The sequence below is a fragment of the Epinephelus fuscoguttatus genome, linkage group LG19 (genome assembly GCF_011397635.1).
Source record: "Epinephelus fuscoguttatus linkage group LG19, E.fuscoguttatus.final_Chr_v1".
Taxonomy (NCBI): Eukaryota; Metazoa; Chordata; class Actinopteri; order Perciformes; family Serranidae; genus Epinephelus; species Epinephelus fuscoguttatus.
Genome location: NC_064770.1, coordinates 2,328,206 through 2,352,256, shown reverse-complemented (window position 1 = coordinate 2,352,256; position 24,051 = coordinate 2,328,206). Strand labels below are relative to the sequence as shown.

Here is a 24,051-nt window from a genome sequence, read left to right as displayed (position 1 = left end):
TCGAGCACTGACGAGCGGATATTAATTCGCTGATATCCGCATCCGAGTCTCGCGTGGTGGATTACTTCAGAGCCGTTAATCGGTCCGAAAAAGGCGCGTGGGTCGGCCCGTTCATTTCTTAAAGAGTTAAATTATAGTACGCGTTCCCGCCGCGAACACGCAGTTGACGAAATGTGTTAAAATTGTAGTATTAAATGGACTACAACTGTTGACTTAAGGGTGACACAGGATAAAAACCTTTGTCATGTGATTTAATGATAATGTAATGTCGTAGTAATATTAATAATAATTAATGGCATTTAACATTTTGATCCAGTCCCATAGTATCTTTTTTAAACTTAAGAAAAAAGCTAGAAAGAAGTGAAACATTGTGAGGCTGATTATGGAAGTAGGATCACATGAAATCATATCATGAGGGCTCAGTTCACCTCATAAACACAAGACCAGTTCCACTATCCCATCAGATCATGTAATGTAGCCTAACCCAGGGAAAATTCCTTTCAACCAGATGTGGATCACAATTATAGCAGTCAATGTGAAACATTGTTGGAAACGTTTGTCGATCAGATGAGGATACCATCAAGACGCATGACAGGCGTCTAACATCATCAGACCGGCAGCGCCTTCACTGGATGCGCAAAAATAGCCTACGCGTTTTAATGTTCATAACTACAGTTTAAAGTTGTAATGTATCTGTAATGGTTAGTACATTGGATAAAAGAAATACATTAGTCTGTCCTCTGTTATCAAAAACTCACCATGGGACTCAATAGTGCTCGAATCTGAAGTAAAGTTAAAAAAAAAAAAAAAAAATCTAATGACATCTTAGTAGGTTTATCAGAAGGCCTGTGGGATTCTGAAAGCTCCAAAAAAATCATGTTAAGTCATGTTTCAATCTGAACCCAGAAGTGAAATATTCAGGAGAGTAAGAGGAAAATGCTTCTCATGAGAAAAATAGTCTGTTGACATATGGTATAAAGCAAAACTATGAAATTTTTGTCTCATAAAAAATAGCCACAGTGTGGAACATTACATGAAGTATAGACAAAAGGAAAAGATCTCTGTGCACAGTGGCACTCAGGAACGTTACCATTAGAGACTGTAAGGTTTAACACTAACCCAGAAGAGGACACATTTTGTTCGTTGTGTAATTTTGGTGAAGTTGAGAATGAAGTTAATTTCTTGTTTTACTGTCTTGTGGCCTATATGAAGACATAAGGGTTGTACTTTTGTGTCAAATGACCTCATTTTATGTTGATTTATTTTGGTTGGATGATCATGAAAATTTTCAGTTTTGTTGCTCAAGGGGCATCTTTTTTTGTGGCAGAATTTTCTTTTGGGGATAGAAGGCACAGTCTTTGACATAGTGGCGGTTGACAAGGAGCAGAAGAGGACAGTTGTGGTAGATGTGTCAATCCTTGCTGACAGTAACATCAGCTAGAAAGAGCATGAAAAGACTGAGAAGTACCAAGGGCTGACGGACCAACGGGAACACATATGGATACTATTAATTTATTATGTTAATCTGTTCTGTACGACATCTATTGCACATCTGTCCGTCCTGGAAGAGGGATCCCTTCTCAGTTGCTCTGCCTGTGGTTTCTACCGTTTTTTTTCCCCATTGAAGGATTTTTTGGGGAGCTTTTCCTTATCTGCTACGAGGGTCCTAAGGACAGAGGGATGTCGTATGTTGTAAAGCCCTGTGAGGCAAATTGTGATTTGTGATACTGGGCTTTATAAATAAAATTGATTGATTGATTGAATTGATATGGAAGGTGATGCCCAAAGTGGTGCCCCTGGGTGCATTGGGGGTTGTGACCCCCAAACTAGGAGAGTGGTTCCAGCAAATTACAGGTATAACATCTGAGGTCTTTGTCCAGAAGAGTTCAGTCCCAGGAACAGCTAAGATACTGTGCATAGCCCTCAAACTCCCAGGCTTCTGGTAGAGGACCCGAGCTATATTTACACACACCTGCAACTCTACCTGAATAGCCATTGTCATATCAAATTCCATTAAGGAATCAGGAGTCAAATTGCAGTGAGGGTTTTTGTTTCCACAACTTTATGCAAAGACTTCACATGCGTGTGTCCTGATGATTGGCTGTACTTTAAATGGACAGGTGTTACTTGATTGAATGGATAATGTGCTCATTGTTTGCCTGTCTTTTATCATCAACAGTAAAATGTATTAAGTGTGCCTCTGTGGGTTTGATCCTTCATCAGAAGAACATAGAGAATCATCAGTGGTATAAAGTCCAAATGGTTTTAATATTCTCTATTTCTAATTGATTTAAAATGATAGTAATGGACAGAAGTCATGTTGCTCCCCTATGGCTATTTTCAAACTGTTTACCACTGGGATATGAACATAAAACAATGCTACATCAGGTTGGAACTGCAAAAATGGTCTGTCTGGTTGCCTGGCAAGGTCCACTTACTTGTTTATGTAGGAGCATTTGCCCATATCACAGTGTTCATTATCAGATGAAGTTTGGTCAACTGTTATTTAACTGTAAGTGTCCCACTTTACATTATTCAGAGCACTTTTAGGACACGTTTGCTCACGAGCATGAGTTCATTCTTGACCTTAAAGTTGTTTAGCTTGAGAGAAATCCTATTTACCTGTAAAATATCTTTGTGCATCTTTTCAGTTCTTAGGGGGGAAAAAAATCAAACAAGGATTATCATTAAAAAAAAGACTACAGGCTCAAAACAATCATCTTTACATATACATAAGAAGAGCAGCACTGATGGTGATAATAATAAAACATTTTATTTGTATAGCACTTTTCTAAATACTCAAAGACACTTTACAAGGAGAGAGAAAGCAACAATGAAAACATGTCATGAATAAAAATAGAAACAACTTTAAAAAGAGAAAAATACAATGTCAGTAGAACTGTGGGTATTTCAATGAACACCAAGTTAGCAAGATACTGTAACAGAACATATTGGAACCGTGATTAAACTATTATTCAAATTGAGGTTTACAAAATTCACTTGGCCTTTTTTGTGTTTATCTGGGGTTATCTGGCGAATTGTGACTGGCTCCTTATTGAAACACCCTGCAGGTAGGTGTTAACTAAATCCATCCTGCGAGCAGTGAGACGGAGCCATGACATTTTCTGAAGGAAAAGCAACACTGAAGGGAGTGTGCACATGGGAGAAGTTTGCCTTAAGACTGTAAGTTAAACCATGATCTTTTTCTTAAATCTAACCAAAAACAGGCTTTCTGGCAGAAAGCCCTGAAGGCAAACTTCTCCCAATAGCAGGGCGTGCTGGAGCTGTGGTGGGGGTGGAGGTGTCCAGAGCTGCACATGTACTGTACTTTGGCCACTGTAGCTTCCAGCCATGATATGGGCTCAAACCGGCCCAATACTGCTGATAAGTCACTGTTGATCATGTGAGTGAGTAATGATGAGGGGTTGATGTAAGGCAATATTACATCTTCACAGCCAACACAGCTCTTGATAAAGGGTGGGGGTGGGTGGCAGAGACAGTAAGAATTATACAGCACTTTTCTTAAAGTGCTTTAAAGTGAAAGGAACAAAAATGTTACCAGTGAGTTTGGAACAAAAGAGACAGAGACTTGTACTGTTATCTTATAGATTTGATTCCCAGCCAAGAGATTATTGAAACTACAATAACAACAAGCCACCAGTCAGATGCAAGTTTAGAAAAAAAGTGAGCTTTCAGTTGTGTGTTAAAGAAGGTAACCACTCCAAAGTGTCAATGTCTGTGGTGGTGGCTGCTGGTAACATTGAGGTCCTTACCAACAGCAGGGTTCCCGTCTTCTCAACACAGAGAAGCCAAACTGGCGGGTACATGTCAACATGTTGTGCAGAACAACAGTCAGCTGGGCTGCATACGTTGTGTTCGTTGCTGATGATGCTTGGAATTGAGAGGTGTGGGTACTGTGACATCAGGGAGAATGAAAAACGCCTTTCAGAAATAGTCATGACACCTCCTAACACACACTATACACAAACTTCATTCTGGAACACGTTGAAGGGGTACGTTTATAAAAAAAAAAACAAAAACAAAAAAAAAAAAAAAAAAAGACGAAGAAGAAGAAGAAGAAGAAGAAAAAGAAAGTATCCCCTTCTCCTTTCAGAGGCCTCATTTCACTAAAAAGTTGGGCCTTATGTTCAAGAACATATCAGACTGAAGGGTGAATTCTGTCACATTTAATTTGACAATGCAGCTCCCTGGCATCCCTCGTTGTTCAAAGTCTGGAACATACTCTTGATAAAAATAGCCTTCTGTTTAATTCAACATATAGATAAAGGGCGGGGCAGAGAGAGACACACTATTTATAATGGGAAGGATAGATATTTTCATAATTAGAGTGGAAGAGGAGGATGGGCAGATAAATTCTTGGTGAGAGGATAGATCAGGGGGCAGACATTTTAACTTATATCCAGTACATGGCATACATCATACATGAGGGTCAAGGCAACACATTTTTTTTAAAACTAACTACTCAGTTATCAATCTCAGCTAGTTCTCAATGGTGCCCATCCCTGTTCCCAAACACAACGTTCCAGAGGAGGGTAAGAGGTCGGAGGGGCATCCAAAGTCCTCCCTCCTTGATGCTGGGTCCGAAAGGGGTGGGGAGATGAGGAGGGTGTGTGGGGGTGGTGCTGGACGCGACGTGAAGGGGGGGCGGCTGGTTCCCAGGGGTCTCATTGATTGTAGAGAGAGCGCTGCTCCCAGGGCATGGCCTGGATGGTGCGTGGCACTGGGGAAGGCTTGAGCGTGGGTGCTCCATTCGGATGGAGAGAGTGGCCGATGGGGTTGATGGTGGTGAGGGGCCGCTGGGGGGCCAGGGAGAAAGTGTCCTGGTGCTTTGGCTATGGGGGAAGTGGGGGAGAGACAAGGGAAAAGAGCAAGAGAGAGCGAGAATCGGAGTGAGACAGAGAGAAGAAAAGCACAGTTTGAGAAAAAGCAGAAGGGAAGGGAGAGAAAGGGTGGTGAAAAGAGAATGAAGAAAAGAGTAAAACGTCAGTGTCAGCCTTACATCACATTAGTAACACTGCATGGCACTGGTGAAGTTCAGATGGATGAGGAGTTTGCAAAATGGTTATATAGGTTGACTATGCAGAAAGCAACAATGAAGCCATAGTTAGAGTTGCGCGCAGACAGTCTAAGTAGAGCTGCACACATCTGAGCAGTATGTTATTTTTATTTTCTGTGCCTCAAATGTTTCACTGAGGGTTTCCCTGGATGTCTGCAGGTTTGCTCATGTAATAAAAATGATAAGGATACAGTAACTGTTATCGAACCGTGTTCCGATATTAAGTGAGGTAGTAAGGTGCTCAGGGTAAATGACGTGTTTAAATGGTAAATGGTGTTTTGGTAATTGCTCTTTCCATTCATTATGCAATGTGACCACAACAGAGTGAGATGCAGCAAGAAACATGCAGTGAGATGATCAGACAGGTTTGTGGTGCTGCTGTATGGCAGTATCATTGCACATAGAAAACAGGGCTTAATGAAAGGATGACCAAAGTCGGCCCAGTTGCCAGTACAAGATGTTGTCATTGTACATTTCTGCAAACCACAAATACATTACATCTGCATGTTACATACGAATCGTATCAATGTTTCTAAAGTGACCTTCCTCATCAGGAGGTGGAGGGGATGGTGACACCTAGGCTTGGTGCCAAGCTGCAGACCACAGACTACTGTTCAAGACCGACAAACAACAAAACTGCTTGTGTGTTACCTGTCGCTGTTTTTCCCCATCAGGGATAGTGCCACGAAAAGTGGTTGTTTTTTACTGAGACACCACTGCCTTATCAGCAGTAATGCCAGAAAATTGTGTATTTTAGCCAAACATGATTTTCCTAACCATAACCAGTAAGTTTTTCTGCCTAAACCTAACCACACCTTAACAACAGAATAATTGAAACGCAAAGAAATGCGAAGTTTCAGGTACTAAAAGTAACATACAAATGTAACAAATCCATGATTTGCAGAAACGTACAATGCCAATATTTTTTGTGGTGATTGCGTTGCAAAACAGAATTGTCCTTTGAGATCTGTGTAAGACTCAAATTTCATTTGAACTGGCTAATTTAGGACTGGGTGATAAAACAATTTTGATGGGGCAAGGCTATACAATTTATGTAAGTAACAATGATAAACGTTGGAAATTTCTCCTCAATATAAAGAGATACAACAGCCTATCACACAGCAATAATAAATTAAAAAAAAAAAAAACACGTGACCACAGCCAGTCTGCTGCCTGTTTGCAGGAAGTTGGGGCTGAGCTCCACACACAGAGTGGACAGCAGCATAACTTCAAAGTAGAGCCCACAGCAGAGGGAATGAAACAGACTCTTGGATATATTTTACTAGGGACTTTGTGATAAAATATATTGAATAACATGTAAATGTAAACATTCACCTTTGCAAACATGCTTTATCTGCTTGTCTTATAGCATATTGAAGTAATGGTGTAGTTGCTGGGATGGGTCCTTTTCAGGTAAGGGAACTGATAGTCATTCAGATTTCCTAGAACCATAGTAACATCCATAATTCTCAGTTTGTTGCATTTTTCCGTCTGGGTTGGCACTGACTGACAGCATGTTTTCCAGACTGTTTTATCAATGCGTCCTCGCATTTTAGATGTCCAAACCACTTCACAACTGACGAGGTGTAAGCCATTTTGTCAACAATTTCCACAGCCTTGGAGGATGACGCAAGTTCACGTCCAGCACTTTAGCACAACAAGCTCCGGGCTGTGTCAAACAAACCAAGTGTGGATTAAGAGGAAGCAGCAAGTTACTGTGGACAGAATGGCCAAAATGCCACACTTGTGCATGTGTGTTCAGCTTGTTTAGCATGTGTTACATAGATTGATTATACGGTCAAATATATCCTAGACTCTGTTTCATTCCCTCTGCTGTGGGCTCTTCTCCGAAGTTATGCTGCTGTCCACTGTGTGTGGAACTCAGCCCCACCCTCCTGCAAACAGGCAGCAACACAGAGCAGAAGTAAAGAAGAGAGGCACTTGACTGACTGACTGACTGAGTGACTGCTGTTGCATTTATTTCTGATGTGTGATAGGCTAGATCATTTCATATCAAGTAAAAAATGTCCAAAGTTTATCATCATTACTGACATATACTTTATTGCAAGCCGTAGGGCAGCAGTGGCTCAGTCCACAGGGACGCCTGTTCGAGTCGCCGTCCGGACCAAAATATGGAGCATGAACTGGTGGCTGGAGAGGTGCCATTTCACGTCCTGGGCACTGCCGAGGTGCCCTTGAGCAAGGCACCGAACCCCCCAACCGCTCAGGGCGCCTAACCAAGGGCAGCCCCCTCACTCTGACATCTCTCCACTTTGTGCATGTATAGGTCCTGTTTGTGCATGTGTGTGTCTTTCGGACCTGTGTGTAATTGACAAGCAAGAGTGAAAACATTGAATTTCCCCTCAGGGGGATTAATAAAGGAAATAAACTGAACTTATCGAGATCATTTCATCGCTCAGCCCTACTTGGGCAGTACACGACTGCTTGTGTAAATCATTTTTCAGCCTCCTATGTGGTAGCTAGACTGTCAGCCAACACCTAAATACTGACAGACCTACCACTCTTATTAATGTCTTTTTATTTGCAAAAAAAGACACAGTCCACTGGCTATTTATCATGACAGCCACAAAATTAACACTAACTGACTATAGCTGCTAGAATCTAAAAGTAAGTAGGTTGCTGACAGTATTGCCATGATCTTGAATTTATGGAGACAAGTGGGCACAGGGAGGATGTAGTGAATGGACATTTTACTTGTCCTGTCAATATAATTTATTTCAATTACATAGTAGTAACCCATTTCCATCAGTGCCCAAGAAATATTTTTCCCCCGTTAAAGGTTTTTTTGGGGAGTTTTTCCTTATCCACTGTGAGGGTCCTAAGGACAGAGGGATGTCGTATGCTATAAAGCCCTGTGAGGCAAATTGTGATTGGTGATACTGGGCTTTATAAATAAAATTGATTGATTGATTGATATTTGAGATGAAAATAGCAGAGTAAAGCCCTATCTTGCACCTATCTTTACCCTTACTTACTGCTACAAACAGTTATGTGGCCTATCTACAGTCGAGAAGAGGAAGGACATGTGCTGTGAGCAGAGGCTCCCAGTGGACAAAGATAGCATTTAAATATTAGTCCCTCTCTCTTGATGTTAGTAGCCAGACAGGGAGAAGGCAGCTAGCCAGCAGACAGCGGATGTGTGGCGGTTCTCTCTCCTACCATGGGGTTGGCGCTCAGCCTAGTGTATCCCGAGCTCAACTCCTTTACCTCAGGCACCAGGGGCTGGAGCAGGGAGTAGGAGGAGGACGGGGTGGCACTGGAGGAGGAGATGTGTTTGTTGGAGGATGAGCTCCTCATGCTCTGCTGGCTGCTCTGGGAGGACACTGAGCTGGGACGGCCCTGCTGGAACAGACAGATTATCAACCACTCTCTCATAACAACAAAACTTCTATTAAAGGTCTGTGTGTAGCATTCAGAGGGATAGATTGGCAGAAATGGAATGTAATATTCATAACTATGTTTCCAATAATGTGCAATCAACTGAAGCTGGGAATGCTTTTTGTTTCTTTAGAATGACACACAGCAGATCCTCTTCCACGGAGTCAGCCATGTTGTTTCTACAGTATCCCAGAGAGGACAAACCAAACACTGGCTCTAGATGGGGCCATTTGTGTTTTCGCATTGGCCACCATTGTTCTCTTGGCACTAGGGGCGACCCCGAATAGTTGATGATTCGGTGATTCGATTCGGAGAAGTCTGATTCGACTGCCAGTCTCGCCGTCGAATCATCGCAAAATGTGGTTATGAAACAAGACCGTACCATTCTGACTATATGGGGGTGCTCACTGCTGCTGAACTTGATTTGACATAGTATGTATCTGTTTTCCAGTAATTCATGATATATAGCCTATTTTGATACAAACATCAGCCTAATTTCTGTTAATAAAAAACTGAAAATGACATGTGCGTTTAATCACTAGGCATAATCATTACTACGCATGAATAAATCACCCAGTTGCTCGATCCAAATAAGCGGAGGTGAGTCAGTGCGCTGCAGGACCATCAGAGCAGCATCGAGGCCGACAGTGATTTAAAGTTAAAGTCCCACTGATTGTCACACACCTGAGTGTGTGAAATTTGTTCTCCACATTTGACCCATCCCCTGCGGAAGCAGTGAGCAGCAGCGGTGCCGTGCTCAGGAATCATGTGGTGATGATTTACAGTGGTGGAGCGCATAAACAAACACTTTGGAGCAGTAGCGGCGCCAGGATTTTGATTGTGGGTGGGCCTCCAGAAAACTGGATGGGCCAGTTAAAATAAGCAGAAAACGGGTTCCCCTTTGTCTCTGTTTCAGCGCTTTTCTGCAGCATTGAGGACAGCAACACCGGTGCACCGGTGTGGCTCCCTTGTGTCGCTGTCTTCAGCTCAGTGCTGAAGTTTGGAGGAGGTATGTGCTCTCAAATAAAAATTTTGAAGGATTATTCGTTTACCTGAAGTGTCTTGAAACGAATTTCACCGCTGATTGTTTTCTTGATAGACTCTTATTTTTTATTTGGCTACTTTTTTCCCCGACGATTGAGAGCGGTGACGCACGCTCCGTGTGGATGAACTTGTATGAACCTGAGTTGATTAATGAAGTAACTTGAAGTCAGAAAGAAGGAAAACTGTTTTACTTTTACTTTTATTATTATTATCTTATTATGTCAACTGAAGAATTCAATTTGTTTATTTGGGTGTTTTAGCTCTTTTCTCTGGAGCGGAAACTGACGCAAATGAGCTCATTAATCAATGAGGGGGAAAACAACATGATTCGATGATTAGTCGGCTCAAGGAAAAATCTGTCAAATCAGATTCAACTATGAAAATTCTGAGTCGGGGACACCCTCACTTGGCACATGAGTTAAGTTGTAGTCAATTGTAATCTTCAACCTCACCACCAGATGCCACTAAATACTACACAATAGACCAGGTATACTCAACTCGCTTTGCCCGGGGCCACTTTGCAAATTGACAGAGGGCCAGGGGCCAACCACAGCAGCCCTGAACAGAGTATGGTGTATGCAGGGGTGTTTTAAGGACTTTGGGGGAATAGTCTGGACCTCTGATGGGTTGTTATGTGGGGTCCTCTCCTGGCATTCTTTTGGTAAACAAGCTCTATTTTTATGCTTTTTGGTAAACTATGGCCTCTTATTTAAAGTAAAGGTATAAAAAATTGCCAGTGTGAATCAATTTATTTTCATTGTAAATTAGAAAATGGTTTGTGGGGCCACCTAACACACTATTATGAACTACATTTGGCCAAGGGTTGAGTATCACTGCACTAGATCTTTCACAATTAATGGTTCCCCAGTGTTTCTCCTCCCCTACCTGGTGGGGGTCAGGCACAGACTGGCTGGTCACGCCACCCTGCCCTCCCTGGGACATGGGGGAGACGCAGTGGGAGGGCAGAGGTTCTTGCTGGCCGTGTCCTCCATGCTGCGGTTGCATCATGGAGTTGGCACTGTTCTGCTGTTGCTGTTGCTGTTGCTGCTGCTGCTGCTGACGGCGAGGAGTGGCGGCAAAATTGGAACGACGACCACCAGACTGTAAAGGAGGAGGGAGGAGAGCAGGGGGTGGACAGAGAAAGACAGAAGGGAAGAGGCATTTTGTAAATTATTTGTCAGAGCAGAGCAGCGGTGACAGATGAATGTGATGAACTTTGTTTTCCACACTTAATCATATGTCTCTTTTTGTGACATTCACTGTAAATGTCTTAAGTTTCTTTATTTCAGCCCTGTCTTACATACGCATTTCCTTTCATTACCCTTCTGTAGGTGTATTTATATGAGGAGATGGAGTGGTCAACTTATACACACATACAAACACATACAGATGCACTCACACAAACATTAATCCTACCAAACTTAGAAATTATAACTATATATAGACTGTCAACTCCAACATTAACATAAATCCAGTCTGAGTGAGTCTTCTGTAACCATGACAGTTACAGAAGATGTTTGCCTTATGCACTTGTCCTCTAACCCTGACATCTATAGTATTTTTGCTGAAATTAGTGTTAAACCTAAACCTAGTCCCAGAATATTTGGAGCTGCAGTAGACCTCTGAACTTTAATTTGGCCTCATCATTCCTCTAACATTCAGCCTAGTTTTTTGTTTCACAACTTAGATTATCTTCTTTCAGACCATTATCCATAACTGGCATAAATGTCAGAGAACATATAGAAAACGACATGTAAACGTGTTGTCTTACCTTACCGGTGTGCTGCCACGTTTGTTTAACATCTAGCTCTGCTTTTCAAAGCGCGGCCGAAATATCGCGAGAACAAGCAGCGATCTCATAGCATGCCTGAACAAGCAGCAACAGCTGGAAGGATACACTGACGAAGAGCTTCATGAAATTGAAGAATGGAGGAGGAGAGAGAGACAGGCGCAAAAGGTAGAGGAGCAATGGCTGCTGCAAGGCTGCGTAGCTCTGGAGATTGGTGGTGTACCTGTGAATGCTGTGCCCCAGTGCCCACAGAAGAGGAATGCCTCTGTTGCAAGGAATGGGAGCGGTTGCAGCCTTATTTTCAAGGTCTGGATGTGACCGAGGACGAGACACCTCCACCTGGAGTAGTATCCAGCTGGGCTTTATCTAGAGCTGGCGAGATATATTTTGGCCGTGCTTTGGAAAGCAGAGCTAGAGGGATAAACAAACACGACACCACACCGGTAAGGTAAGACAACACGTTTACATGTCGTTTTCTATATGTTCTCTGACATTTATCCTAACAATATGAGGCGGTCTTTGTGGAAAAAAGCTTGTTTAGTGGACTAACTTTGCACTTGAAAGGATGCCCGTTCACTTAGTTTTAACAGGTCTGACGCTACTAATGCGCCCCGGCTGTATCTAGGCTAACGGCTAACATGCTAACTATTATTTCTATGTCACTAGTCACTTGAAACAAATTTAGGACGATAGGAGACGGGTTGAAATAAACCGAAATTTCCCTTTAATTTTACAGACCAAAAAATAAACAGGGACTGAGACAAACCCAGTTTACCAGCTGTTTAGAACAGTAACTTGGAAGTGAAAACAAGTTCATCAGCTGCATTTTCACGCACAACTTCAGTTGAAATAAAAAGTGCTTTTAAATGCAGTGGACTATTAAAATACATTTTGGGTGACATTTAAGAGTAGCTCTCAAAAAACAGAAATTTTGTCCCCCCCAAAAAAGAGAGAGAGAAAAAAAAGACTACGTCATATTAGCTTCAGCTTAACTATGGGATGTATTTTTACTGTGATTTTATCCCCCATCACTTATGTTGGAATTGTGGTAGAGGGGACCTATTAAGATCTGCCCTTTAATCTAACCTTTACTTTTCACTTCCAAAATAAGTGGTTTTAATAAACTGATCTGTTCAAACAAAGTGAAGACCTGTGGACTTAAACATGTGTTTACTGGTCAGGGCCAGTATAACTCACTGGTGCAAAATAAGCTGTGGGCCCCTTTTGACACCCTCCACTTCTCCCATTCTCTGTGCATTTTGTATGGCGTAGTTAGTGATTAGTAAGAATTATTCCAGAAGAAATTTTTATTTGTGCATGGGTTTTAGATGTAATTGTCAGGCCTGCTCTGACAGTCGTTAACAGTTTGTCCTTGCTTGAATGTCAAAGTCAATTTAACACTGCCATCAATGCAGTAACACTGAGACAGCACCAAGAGAAAACATTTGCAGCCAGAATTTGTCATGACAATCATTTCCTGTTCAAAAGCCACATAAAAGCAGTTTGAAGCATGTTGATTTCAGACAGCCTCAATTGAAAGTGTTTTTGCTCCTGACCACCACGTCTAAAACAAGTTGGCCCTTACTCACAGCTATGGTTTCATCTGTTGACTCTGCCTCACACACACAACACACACGCTCACTCACGCTCACACCAACCTGGTTTTTGGCCGCGGCGCTGCAGCGGTGCTGGGCCAGGTCCAGCATGGTTCTGTAGCTCTTAAAGCAGGACGGGCAGTTGAACCGGTTCTTATGAACCAACCCCCCACACACACAGACACACACACACAGACACACACACATAAATTTGGATTACTATACTTGTGAGGAAAATCCACTGAATTGTGTTCATTCCCTTACCTCTAAGCCCTGACCTTTTCCCTAAACTTAGCCTAACCCTGGTCTAACCCTGACTCCACAGCACACTTTTCACTTCAGTTGGCTAATACTTTGAACAGAAGACAGAGGGTCAAGGAGAATGTGCTACAGTATGTAGAATTGCATTGATTTTCTGTTTTTTCCTGTCCGGTGTAGAAGCTTCACCCAATTTGATTTTATGCAAACACGCTCAACCAGTATTTGTAATTATGATATGCCTATATCAGCAACCTGTGCTGATGGCATCACAGCACTAAATCAAGCTTGTATTGCATTAGTAATAAGCAATATGACAACATGATTAATATATCAGTATGTTGATAATCAGACTAATGGAGCTACTGTGAGTAATATTTTGGACATTTAGGATATGAAGCCGACAACAGAGGTATTTTATTCCTGTTACCTGCATTGAAAGCCCCACAACTGACAGGGAACAGCTGATTAATGAAGTTAAAATGAGGAGTTTCTATACACCTATAGGAAACTGCCAGGAAGCTAAGTTTCTGGTAAGATAAATGACCAACCTACTTGCTGTTAATTGTATTATGCTCTAATAATTGTCCAATTTCCAGTAGGTTAAATATCACTATAAAAAATGTGGGTTTTCTGTTTAAAAAATCTCCTACAAACCGAGGAAGACAGCAAGTACTCGTCCATCTTTAAAGTCAGGCTTGTCCAAAGTCCTGCCTGGGGGCCATTTTTGGCCCGCTTACCAATTTTAAATGACCTGCAGTGTATCTTTCATAAGATATGTGGCACACAACGCAACTGGTTAATCAAGCAAGTTCACTTTGCATTTTTCCATTCAACTCATAATGGCCAGACTATCTTACAGTTTATAGACATGCACCAAGGTGGAACTACATTATGTTTCACAGTTTCCATGTTTAGAACAGGAGAACTAAATACATTGCATGCATATACTGACACTGTCAATGTCAGGCACAAAACTTATGAAAAGTTTACACCTCTGTTGGAAGGTCCGGAGGGATTCTCCCCTGGACACCCCCCCCCCGATTTCAATGCTTTTTATGCACTTATTTACATTAATATTTACTTATTTAAATTTAATGCACGTCTTAATCACTGTGGCAATATTAACAACCAGGCTAGCCTTGCCCAGTGTATCCACATAGTCAAGCCAAGTCAACTTTATTTATAGAGCACATTTAAAAACAACAATCGCTGACCAAAGTGCTTTTTACAATGGATACAAGTATGCACAAGAAAAATAATCAACGAAGACAGTAGAGTTCGCCTTGAGCAAACTCAATGAAAAAGATGAATATCAAACAATATGTTCTCATGATGATCACCAAAAGCTAAGGCAAAGGTTTTTAGCCGGGCTTTGAATATATTTAAAGAGGGTAAGGATCTAACTGTTTCTGGCAGGCTGTTCCACAGTTTCGGACCAACAACTGAAAAAGCTCTGTCACTTCTGCTTTTTAACTTTGTAAGTGGGATAGAAAGCAGTGATTTGTCAGAGAATCTGAAGGGACGAGAGGTGGAATAGGGAGTGAGGAGTTCTGAAATATAATCTGGTGCTGCTCCATGCAGTGCTGGTACCAGTAATGAGTCTTGTTGCTGAATTCTGAACGAGCTGCGAGCGTGACAGAGCTGACTGGTTGATGCCGGTGTAGAGGGAATTACAATAATCTTATTGGGAGGAGATGAAAGCATGAACCAGAATTTCTCAATCTTTTATGGACAGAAATGATTTAAGTTTTGCAATGGATCTTAGATGGAAGAAGCTTGAGTTGATCTGTTTATCAAATTTAAAGCCAGAGTCAAAGATGACACCAAGATTCTTTACATGAGATTTTAAATGTGAAGACAGAGGACCAAGAGCACAGGTAGTGCCCTGCACGGGCCTATTATCTGGGCCCGGGCCTGATCCGAGGGGGTGGAGCCCCAGCCGGGCCCGGCCCGACAGGTTTTCAGAATTCTCATGCCTGAACCCGAAAAAAAAACCCATTTTTTTTTTTTTAAACCTCCCATAACAACGTGTAAGCTGTTAATGTCGCAGACATCAAAATAGTTTAATTGGGGTTTCTAGCGTGGTATTAAGCTATATTCATTATATTTTGATAGGATAAAGTTAAATATGAATTTATTTAACTGAATGACTGAAGAGAGAGTACAAGGTTCTCTCCGGGAGGATTTCCACATTTGGTGTAACAACCAAAAAGGCATGAGGATTTGTAATGGACTGGGTCTCTCTTTTTTTCTTTTTAGATTTTTTTTTTTTTTGGCATTTCTGCTCATTTAATAAGGAGAGAGAGGAGAAAGAAGGGATGACATGCAGCAAAGGGTCCGGGCCACTGCAATAAGGACTCAACCTTAATGGAACATGTTCCACCAGGTGAGCTGCAATATATTAGCAGTTGTAGTTTATGCATTTGCAAATGGGCAGTTGGATAGGAGGTTTGTAAATGCTGCTCAATGCACCCTATGAAGTGTGAGAACGGCCATGACGTACTAAGACTACAAAGTCTACACCAATGAAATGTAAGGAAAATAGTAGATTCTTTAAATCAACTTTTTTTTTTTACATTTTAACTGTATCATAAACTATATGTAGTTCACATAAACACAAGAAGTTTGTGCTCTAGAGAAAGGATCAACACTCAGTGAATAACCTAAGCCCTGTGATAAGCTAATATGGCAAGGCTTAACTATACAAACCAGTGAGCAGTGATAACTAGCATGTCTTTGGGGTCATCGGGTGGGAACCTCCTTTCACCAGTGTTTCATCTAGTTGGTCCAACAACACCTCTAGGAAGCTAGACAGTGATCTCTGGCGTCCCAGAGACACTCCCCTAATGCCAGGTCTCACTGCTCCCCTCCCCGCACCAACCCAATAACCTCCTTTACCTTACTTACACATGGCTTTCTCAGCCCAAACAGCACTGCCACCGTCAACCAAACGCAGGCTCCGTACATGCGAGCTCTAGTTAGAAGCAGGGCTGATACTACCTTTCCTAGCACATTCACCATACTCTATTTCACACGCTACATAGCATAACTACAATATAAGCTAAAGTTAAAGGAGCTAAATGAATAATAATAGGGAGAGAGAGACAGGAGAAGCAGGGGAGAAAGAAGGGATGACATGCAGCAAAGGGTCCTCTGAAAATAGTTAGCTTATGGTCAGTCACAATTTATTCAGACTGTAGTTGGGGGGACAGGTCTGCTCTGCAGCAGCAAACTCTTATGATGCCGATTTACATGAGAATTCACGTAAAAGGAGGTTGAAACATGAACATAAATTGGAACTTCCTGTAGGCTGCTGGAAACTGTCAGGAAATTGTCGGGATGAATCCATTTGTCCACACTTCACTGCAGCTGCAGACTCATGGACTTGGGAGGTGTATTCCCAGGAAGTCTGGGAGTAAGGGGCCTCAAGCAGACTTTCTGAAAACATCCAGAGAGTCTGCTTGGAGTGCAGACTTCACTAATTTAATAACCCACTATTCATTGCAATACGGACGTGAGGTGGGTTTTTCAACTGCTGGAAAAACAAAAAAACCTTAAAGGAGTTATTGATAGGCCTATTAAAAAGCTACTTGTAATTGTGTCGGCCAGAAATAATATTCAACATCAACATCATGATACAGAAATATGTTTAAGTACAGGCCATAGAGGGACTGAAAATGCATTTTATTATTGCAGCCTATCAGGCTGCGCAGTGTAATAATAGGCTAAAAAAATTGGCCGAAAAACAACAAAAGAATGTCTTCTAATGTCAGTAATGCCCAACTTAGAATAGAATAGAATAGAATAGAATAGAACAGAATACAAAGAACTTTATTCATCCCCGGAGAGAAATTCAGCTGTCCAGCAGCTCATAAAAGACAAAGAACAACAACCACACTTCCCCTCATCATCATCATCAACAACAACACCACCACCACAGTGGTATTAAAATAGTCATAAAATAAAATATGTTAAAATAAGTGCATCAATAGAAACTGAATTAAAATAAAATTGTCCATCCCACAGTGCAGCCAGTTGTGGTTAATGGCTAATGTGATGTGTGTTAGTGTGTGTGTGACTGGATTTAGGAGGTGTTAAACAGTCTTATTGCTGTGGGGACGAAGGATCTCCTGAAATGCTCTGTTCTGCAACACAGCGAGATGAGCCGACTGCTGCAGCTGCTCCTTTATTGAGTTATAGTCCTGTCCTTACAGGATTACTTACAAACATTTCTGTTTTTGAATGTGTGTAGCCTGTTGTACACAGATATATTGATACATTTTTGTTTAGTCACAAAAAAGGTTATACATGGGATTTATATTTTGTTGTCTGCAGGAACAGATGGGTAGGCACTGTTCATCAACTTATATAGCATATATGTGTATATGACAGCAGCAATAGTTGAATGTTTCCACGGCAACGAGTAAAACAGTCGAGGGCTGTCTATCAGCCACTTGCACTTACTGTCCTCACAGACGTTATGTATGACAGTAAATACGTCACACTACGTTCAACTGAAGTCTGTGAGGACTCAGTCTGCAAATCTAGAGAGTCGACATTTGACTTGACCGCAGCTTGTTGTCGCCATCTACTGCTGCAGCCGCCTGCTCTCATCCACTTTCCAGGTGAGGTGCAGTTCATCTTGAACAAGCCTAATGATGAGTGTAGATGAAGTGATCTTTGCAGTTAACTAATCACTCGCTCCCGGACATCCCTCCTCTCACACACGCTGGCCTACGATGGCGGACTCGCTCCCTTGTTTCACAACATGGGAAAAAAAAGACGTCTGCAAATTTGCGGGTCGCACACTAGCAAGTAGTTGAAAAAAATACTCACACTGACTAAAAAAATTGTGACCATTTGGTCGCAGTCTGGAGCCTTGATATTAGTTCATTACATGACATGAGAACCTAACTGCCACATAAAGCGTACTGATAAAATTAAGTTATTAAAATTAGAAGGTAAAATTATCAAAATTAATTATTAACAAAACAACAGGCTGTCTTGTAAAGGCAGAGGGGATTATTTCAAATACAATTATTTATGGAATTACTCTTTTAAATGCTTAAAAAACAGGAGATCTACATTTGTATCTTATCTTACTATATAATGACAAAAACTCTGAGTGTGTGTGTGTCTGTGTGTCTTCCACGTTTTTCTCCTCACTGACTTGGTCAATCCATGTGAAATTTGGCACAGTGGTAGAGGGTCATGGGAGGATGCGAATGAAGCAATATTAAATCAATTGGCCAAAGGGGGACGCTATAGCAACCGATTGAAATTGCAAACTTTGAATGGGCATATCTCATGCCCCGTATGTTGTAGAGACATGAAACTTTGCACAGAGATGCCTCTCCTCATCAGGAACAAATGTGCCTCAAGAACCCATAACTTCCGGTTATGTAGATTTTCCACCATTTTGAATTTTTGAAAAACACTTCAAATCGATCTCTTCCTAGGAAGTTTGAGCGATCTGCATGAAACTCTGTGAACATAATCTAGGGACCAATATCTAAAGTTCCCTCCTGGCAAAAGTTGGAAAACTTACTAAAACTGAGATTCTATAAGGCAATGAATATTGCGGAGGGCATGGCTCATCACATAAAGGTGTATAACATCTCAAGGGTTTCACCCATCACCACGCAACTTTGTAGGCATATGACCACACATAATCTGAGGGGACCCCTCCATTATTGACCCGCTCAAACAAAATGGGGGTGCTAGAGAGATAATAGCTTATCTAGGCCTAACCGCCGTATCGATTTTTACTAAACTTGGTAGATATGTAGAACAGGACCCCTCAAGGTGAATGGAGAAATTTACCTTTATTTGGCAACTGGATGGCGCTATAACAACAGAAAAATGAGCAAAGGCCGGATTCCAACCCCCACCGCTGCAACAAGGGCTAGCCGCATCTTTCCCATGTGAACAACCAGTGCGCCCTCACATATAAACACTTTAACTATCTGCCTTTCATTGTGCTACCTCGAATACTAATGTACAGTTTTAGCCCAAAACTATCCCACTATTGCCAATGGTACTACTGTACTTTCAATAAAGCAATTGTACTATAAAATTCACAACAACTCTGTCTGAATACATTGCTCTTCTTAATGGGTTCAGTTGAATATTTAATCTGCAATTTCCTATGACCTGTATCCCAAACACACACCATGTAAAAATGTACGTGGGCAACTGTGCACTCAATGGGTATGGACTAGTAAATAATACTTTACAAGCAGAATAAAATATCTTTAAGAGATAATCAGTATATCAGTATTTTTGGACATATTCTCAGTCTCAACCTTAACCAGGTCGTGTGAACTGCTTCTTCAGAACACAAACAATTATTGCTGGGACCACAGAAAATCACAACTGACTAATTTGGCCACAGTTTATTATTAATTGCATTTTTTTCCCAATCACATAATTATTAGTACGCCTAAAATATGTTGCTCATTACAAGTTTTTCCTTGAGCCAGTTGAAGGCCCATTACACATGCACGTGTGTGTGTACATGATCAGGATGGTACCACCTCTGCCTCATTTTGTGACAGAAACAACCCTGTTAAATTGCAGTAATATTAATAACCATCTTGATTTTGAACACACAGAGTTGCATTACATTAGTATTAATGTGCTGTATGAGAGGGAAACAATGCACACAGCCTCTCACCAAAGAGCAGAACATAGCATCATACCAGCCACAGCAAAGTCTTATCACACTGCAGCTGAGGCAAGGTGTTAGTTCACAACACAGACACACAGACACACACACACACACACACTATTACAGGGTTACTTTAGAGCAGCCTTTCTCAAGGAATGGTTCGCTGACCACTGGTGGCCGTGAGCGCCGCCTACTGGTCCGCAAGGTAACATGGTAACTTCTCATGTTTTAAAATTTACAGTGTTTCTCAAACTGCCTGCAGCATAGGTGGGTTGATTTCAAAGGTGGGTTGATTTCAAAATGAAATCAACTACTATGTAAAATCAAAACTTGAATTTGCTGTTTAGTGGCATTGTCGAACTTAAGCAGTGCAGCGAACAGGTTTGTGACACCGCAACCGTTTTATGTCAAAACAACCGTGAATCTGCCATGACCTCAGGAATGTGCGAAGCTTAGAGTTAGCCCACCTTGGGATTGTGCTAACGTTTAAAGGGCCAGTGTGTAAAATGGGTTGAAAACAGTGACATCAGTGGTCAAATTCTAGATTGCAGGGCTCACTCGCTCACCCATCCCGTCGGGTAAATGACGGTGGCCTCGTAGGGACAAAAAGCCTTGCGCACGACTTTTTCAGGAGTAGGTCTATCTAGCGAGGAGGTGCATGTTTATTTAGAAATCTAAACCATTTTACGATATTGTAATGAGTCCCTCACGAGCAGGAGACCAGAAGAGCGTTCAGGAAAAAGGCCCGTTTATTGAGCACTCCAGAAACTCCGGTAACACTCCACTCCCAAACTCTGACACTTCTAGCATAACAGACACACTTCATAACTTTACACACATACTTGTTTGCCATACTGAATGGGGACCCCCCTCCCCTCTCTGCTCCACCAATCTCCAGCCCGCACACTGACTGACAGCGTAGCCAGTAAACAGAGCTCAGCTGTTTATTTAGCCTAGCAATATCTCCGGACTATAGTAGCTGCAATGGACGACTTTGAACGCGATTTTGAAGAGTTTCTTGTAGCGGACACAGATCCAGAGCCGTACCTGTTTGAGCCAGAGCATACAGATAAGGAACTCCATGTGTTTGATGCTGAGCGGGTGAGAAGAGAGGCTGAATGCACAGAATGGGATTCTGTGCTACTGCTACCATCGTTGGGAGATATATCACCAGGAGGAAAAGCGCTGCAGAGAGTGCATCACAAAGAGTGAAGTTGCGTCTTCTTTTCCTCGCAGATGATGGTTCGGGTTCATTCACTCTTGTTGCGTGGTAAGTGTGGTCCATTCACAAACTTTATAACTAAAAAAACTTTTCACTACTCTCTATCGACGAACTACTAACACTCTCTGCTGTTTCCTCCTCCTTCTTCCTTCCTTCCGCTGTCTTCGTTGGTTCATTTATACACGCGAAACGCGTTCTCTGGCTGGCTGGATTGTCCACTCGGCCTGCCGTACATACACGGCAGCGCAAGATGGAGACCTCTCTAAAGCAAGGCCCTTGCTATATAGATAGATATAAAAGCATAATTATAAGGCTACGAAAACCAAACAAATTTTATTTTATAGCGATAATACACTTATATAAACATATTAATGGGTAGAATATTCAGATTCAAATTCAGATTGACAATAAACCATGCCAAATATTACACACAGACCCTTTAAGTTAATTATGGATCAGTGGCTTAGGACAAGGTCATTCAAAAGAAAACCAGATGAAACCTCTGACACAACTGGAAAGGTGCAACTACTTGATGCAAATGCAAGTAGCATCAGTTCAGTTAACATTGCCCTGGAGTCCCAGGACTATGGTTTAACTTTAGCGACGTCCTCAAAGAGACCCTGCCGCAAAGTTGTGAAACTCGACATGAATGCGTAAAATCCACCGCTAAGGTGAAACGAAAATACCATGGCGACTACATACAGTTCAGATTTTTTTGGACTGGGCATGAGGAGGATACCAAACCACACTGTTTTATGCTATGAAATGTTGGCTAACAAGGCTATGAAACCTGCAAAGTTAAAGCAACATCTGGAAACTAAACACAAGGAGTGAAATGAAAATACCACGGCGACTACATACAGTGCAGTTTTTTTGGACTGCGCATGAGGAGGATCCCAAACCAAACTGTGGTTAACAAGGCTATGAAATACAAGGAGTAAGTGGGGAAACCTACTGGATTTTTTAAAAGAAAACAAGTATGATGAAGGAGACTTCACAGTTTTTTGCACCTGGGGAAAATGCAAAAGCTCCAGAGGCTAACAAGGTATCCCTCTTGATTGGCAAAGCACGAAAACCTCATTCAAAAGGTGAGAATTTAGACAAACCAGCTGCAAAGGTGATGGCTAACATATTGTTTGGGGGACAAGCCAGTGATGAAACGAATAGAATTTCTCTCTCCAATGACACAGTCCAGCGGCGCATAAAATCTATGGCTGAAAGTGTCGAAGATCAGTTGGTGACATGTTTATGCCAAAGCCAGTTTTTCTCACTACAGTTGGATGAATCTACCAACATGGCGAATGAGGCAAATCTGCTATGTTTTGTGAGATACCTTTATGCGGTGGAGTGCATGATGACTTTCTCTTTTGTCATTCCCTGCCAACCAACACCACAGGAAAAGCAATTTTTCACTCACTCAGTGTTTTCATTGTGAAGAATAACCTGGACTGGTCACGATGTGTCAGCATTTGCATTGACCGTGCAACTGCAATGACTGGAAAACAGAAAGGACTAGTAGTGCGTGTTGATGCAGTAGCATCATCTGCAGCAGCAACACACTGTTGTATCCACAGAGAAAAACTGTCCGTGAAAAAAATGCCACAGCGCCTAAAATCAGTACTGGACGAGTCAGTGTAAATAGTCAACAAGATCATAGGTAAACCACTGAACATGTCTTTTTAAAGCTCTGTGTCAAGAAATGGGAAGGGAACACACAAAACTCCTTTTTAACACTGAAGTTCGCTGGTTGTCACACGGAAAAGTTCTCACCCATCTATTTGTACTGCAAGACGAGATAATGTTATTCCTGCACCACAGTGATGAACTGTACGACAGAATGCATGATTTCCACTGGCTCGCAAAGTTGGCATACTTGGCTGATATTTTCAGCACTCTCGATACTTAGAATGTGGCACTGCAAGGGAAGACTGTCACCATCTTCATGTTCATCTTCAGGACAAAATTTAAGCCACACACCTTTAGATGGAATTGTGGTGTGGCCATCTCGATCACAGCAACATCTGCAAGATCTCCAACCCCAGCTGGGAATATATTTCCCAGGATTAGATGCAAGCTTTGAGTGGATCAAAAATCCATTTGTGGACATAATGCACATTGAGCAAGTCAATTCCGAGCTTTCACCAAGAGAGGTTGACAGCCTTGTGGACACTGCATCATATGGGACACTGAAGTCAACTTTCAGGGAGAAAGGTTTGACTGACTTTTGGCTCCACATCCAAACTGAACATCCTGAGCTGGATGACTCTGCTCTGAAACTGTTGATGTCATTTCCAACCACCTACAACTGTGTTGTTGGATTTTCTACACTTGTTGGCCTGAAAACAAAGCAGTGCAACCGGATCAGTGTGAACTACGATATGAGACTGAAACTCTCCAGTTTGGAGCCAGACATTGCTTCACTCAAGGTCTAGAAAAAGCAGCACCATTCTTCTCTTCAAGATGGCAAAAGAAGACAACAATGAGTGAGTACAGAGACTGATATTGGTAAAGCTCTCATTTTAGGTTGTAATTAGTGAACTGTTGAAGTTGTCATATTCTTTTTGGGGGCTACTTAGAGTCTGTGAGTGTTTGTTTTATGGGTTAAGTGGTCCTCGGTCTGAAAAAGTTTGAGAAACACTGCTTTAGTGGTGTTCATAGTAATTAGTAGATTTTATTATGTTTGATTCTGAAGGGAAGTTTAACTTGAAGTTCCTTTATAGATTCATGGTACTTCACAGTGAAGCTGCTGTTAAGTCAATTATTTTGTTCCTTGAAAAGGGCTTGGCAATTAATATGTGTAGTAGGGGTGTAACGGTACACAAAAATCTCGGTTCGGTACGTACCTCGGTACACAAGTCACAGTTAGTTTTTTTTCGGTACAGTAATGAAAAAAATAGACAACTTTTAAATATCTTTTATTTATTGGTAACCTTATTAAAACATAGCACCACAGCAGTTAACTCTTTACACAATTTTTGAATGAAACAAATATAT

At 41.7% G+C, this 24,051-nt stretch overlaps 1 protein-coding gene across 4 annotated transcripts in view; it reads right to left on the bottom strand.

Moving 5' to 3' along the window:
* Window positions 1-2,748: 2,748 nt before the first annotated feature.
* The window catches only part of LOC125878838 (zinc finger protein 646-like), a 42,706-nt gene continuing 21,403 nt past the window's right edge, over window positions 2,749-24,051 (bottom strand). Inside the window, exons 4-7 of one of the 4 annotated variants that reach the window (XM_049560265.1) lie at window positions 12,968-13,057; window positions 10,406-10,621; window positions 8,258-8,440; window positions 2,749-4,853 (exon numbers count right to left, since the gene is read on the bottom strand). In XM_049560265.1, the coding sequence (XP_049416222.1) occupies window positions 4,686-4,853; window positions 8,258-8,440; window positions 10,406-10,621; window positions 12,968-13,057 (657 nt within the window). In that variant the 3' untranslated portion in view covers window positions 2,749-4,685. The remainder of the gene's footprint in view (window positions 4,854-8,257; window positions 8,441-10,405; window positions 10,622-12,967; window positions 13,058-24,051) is intronic. The other 3 variants (XM_049560267.1, XM_049560266.1, XM_049560268.1) reach the window with 3 other exon arrangements.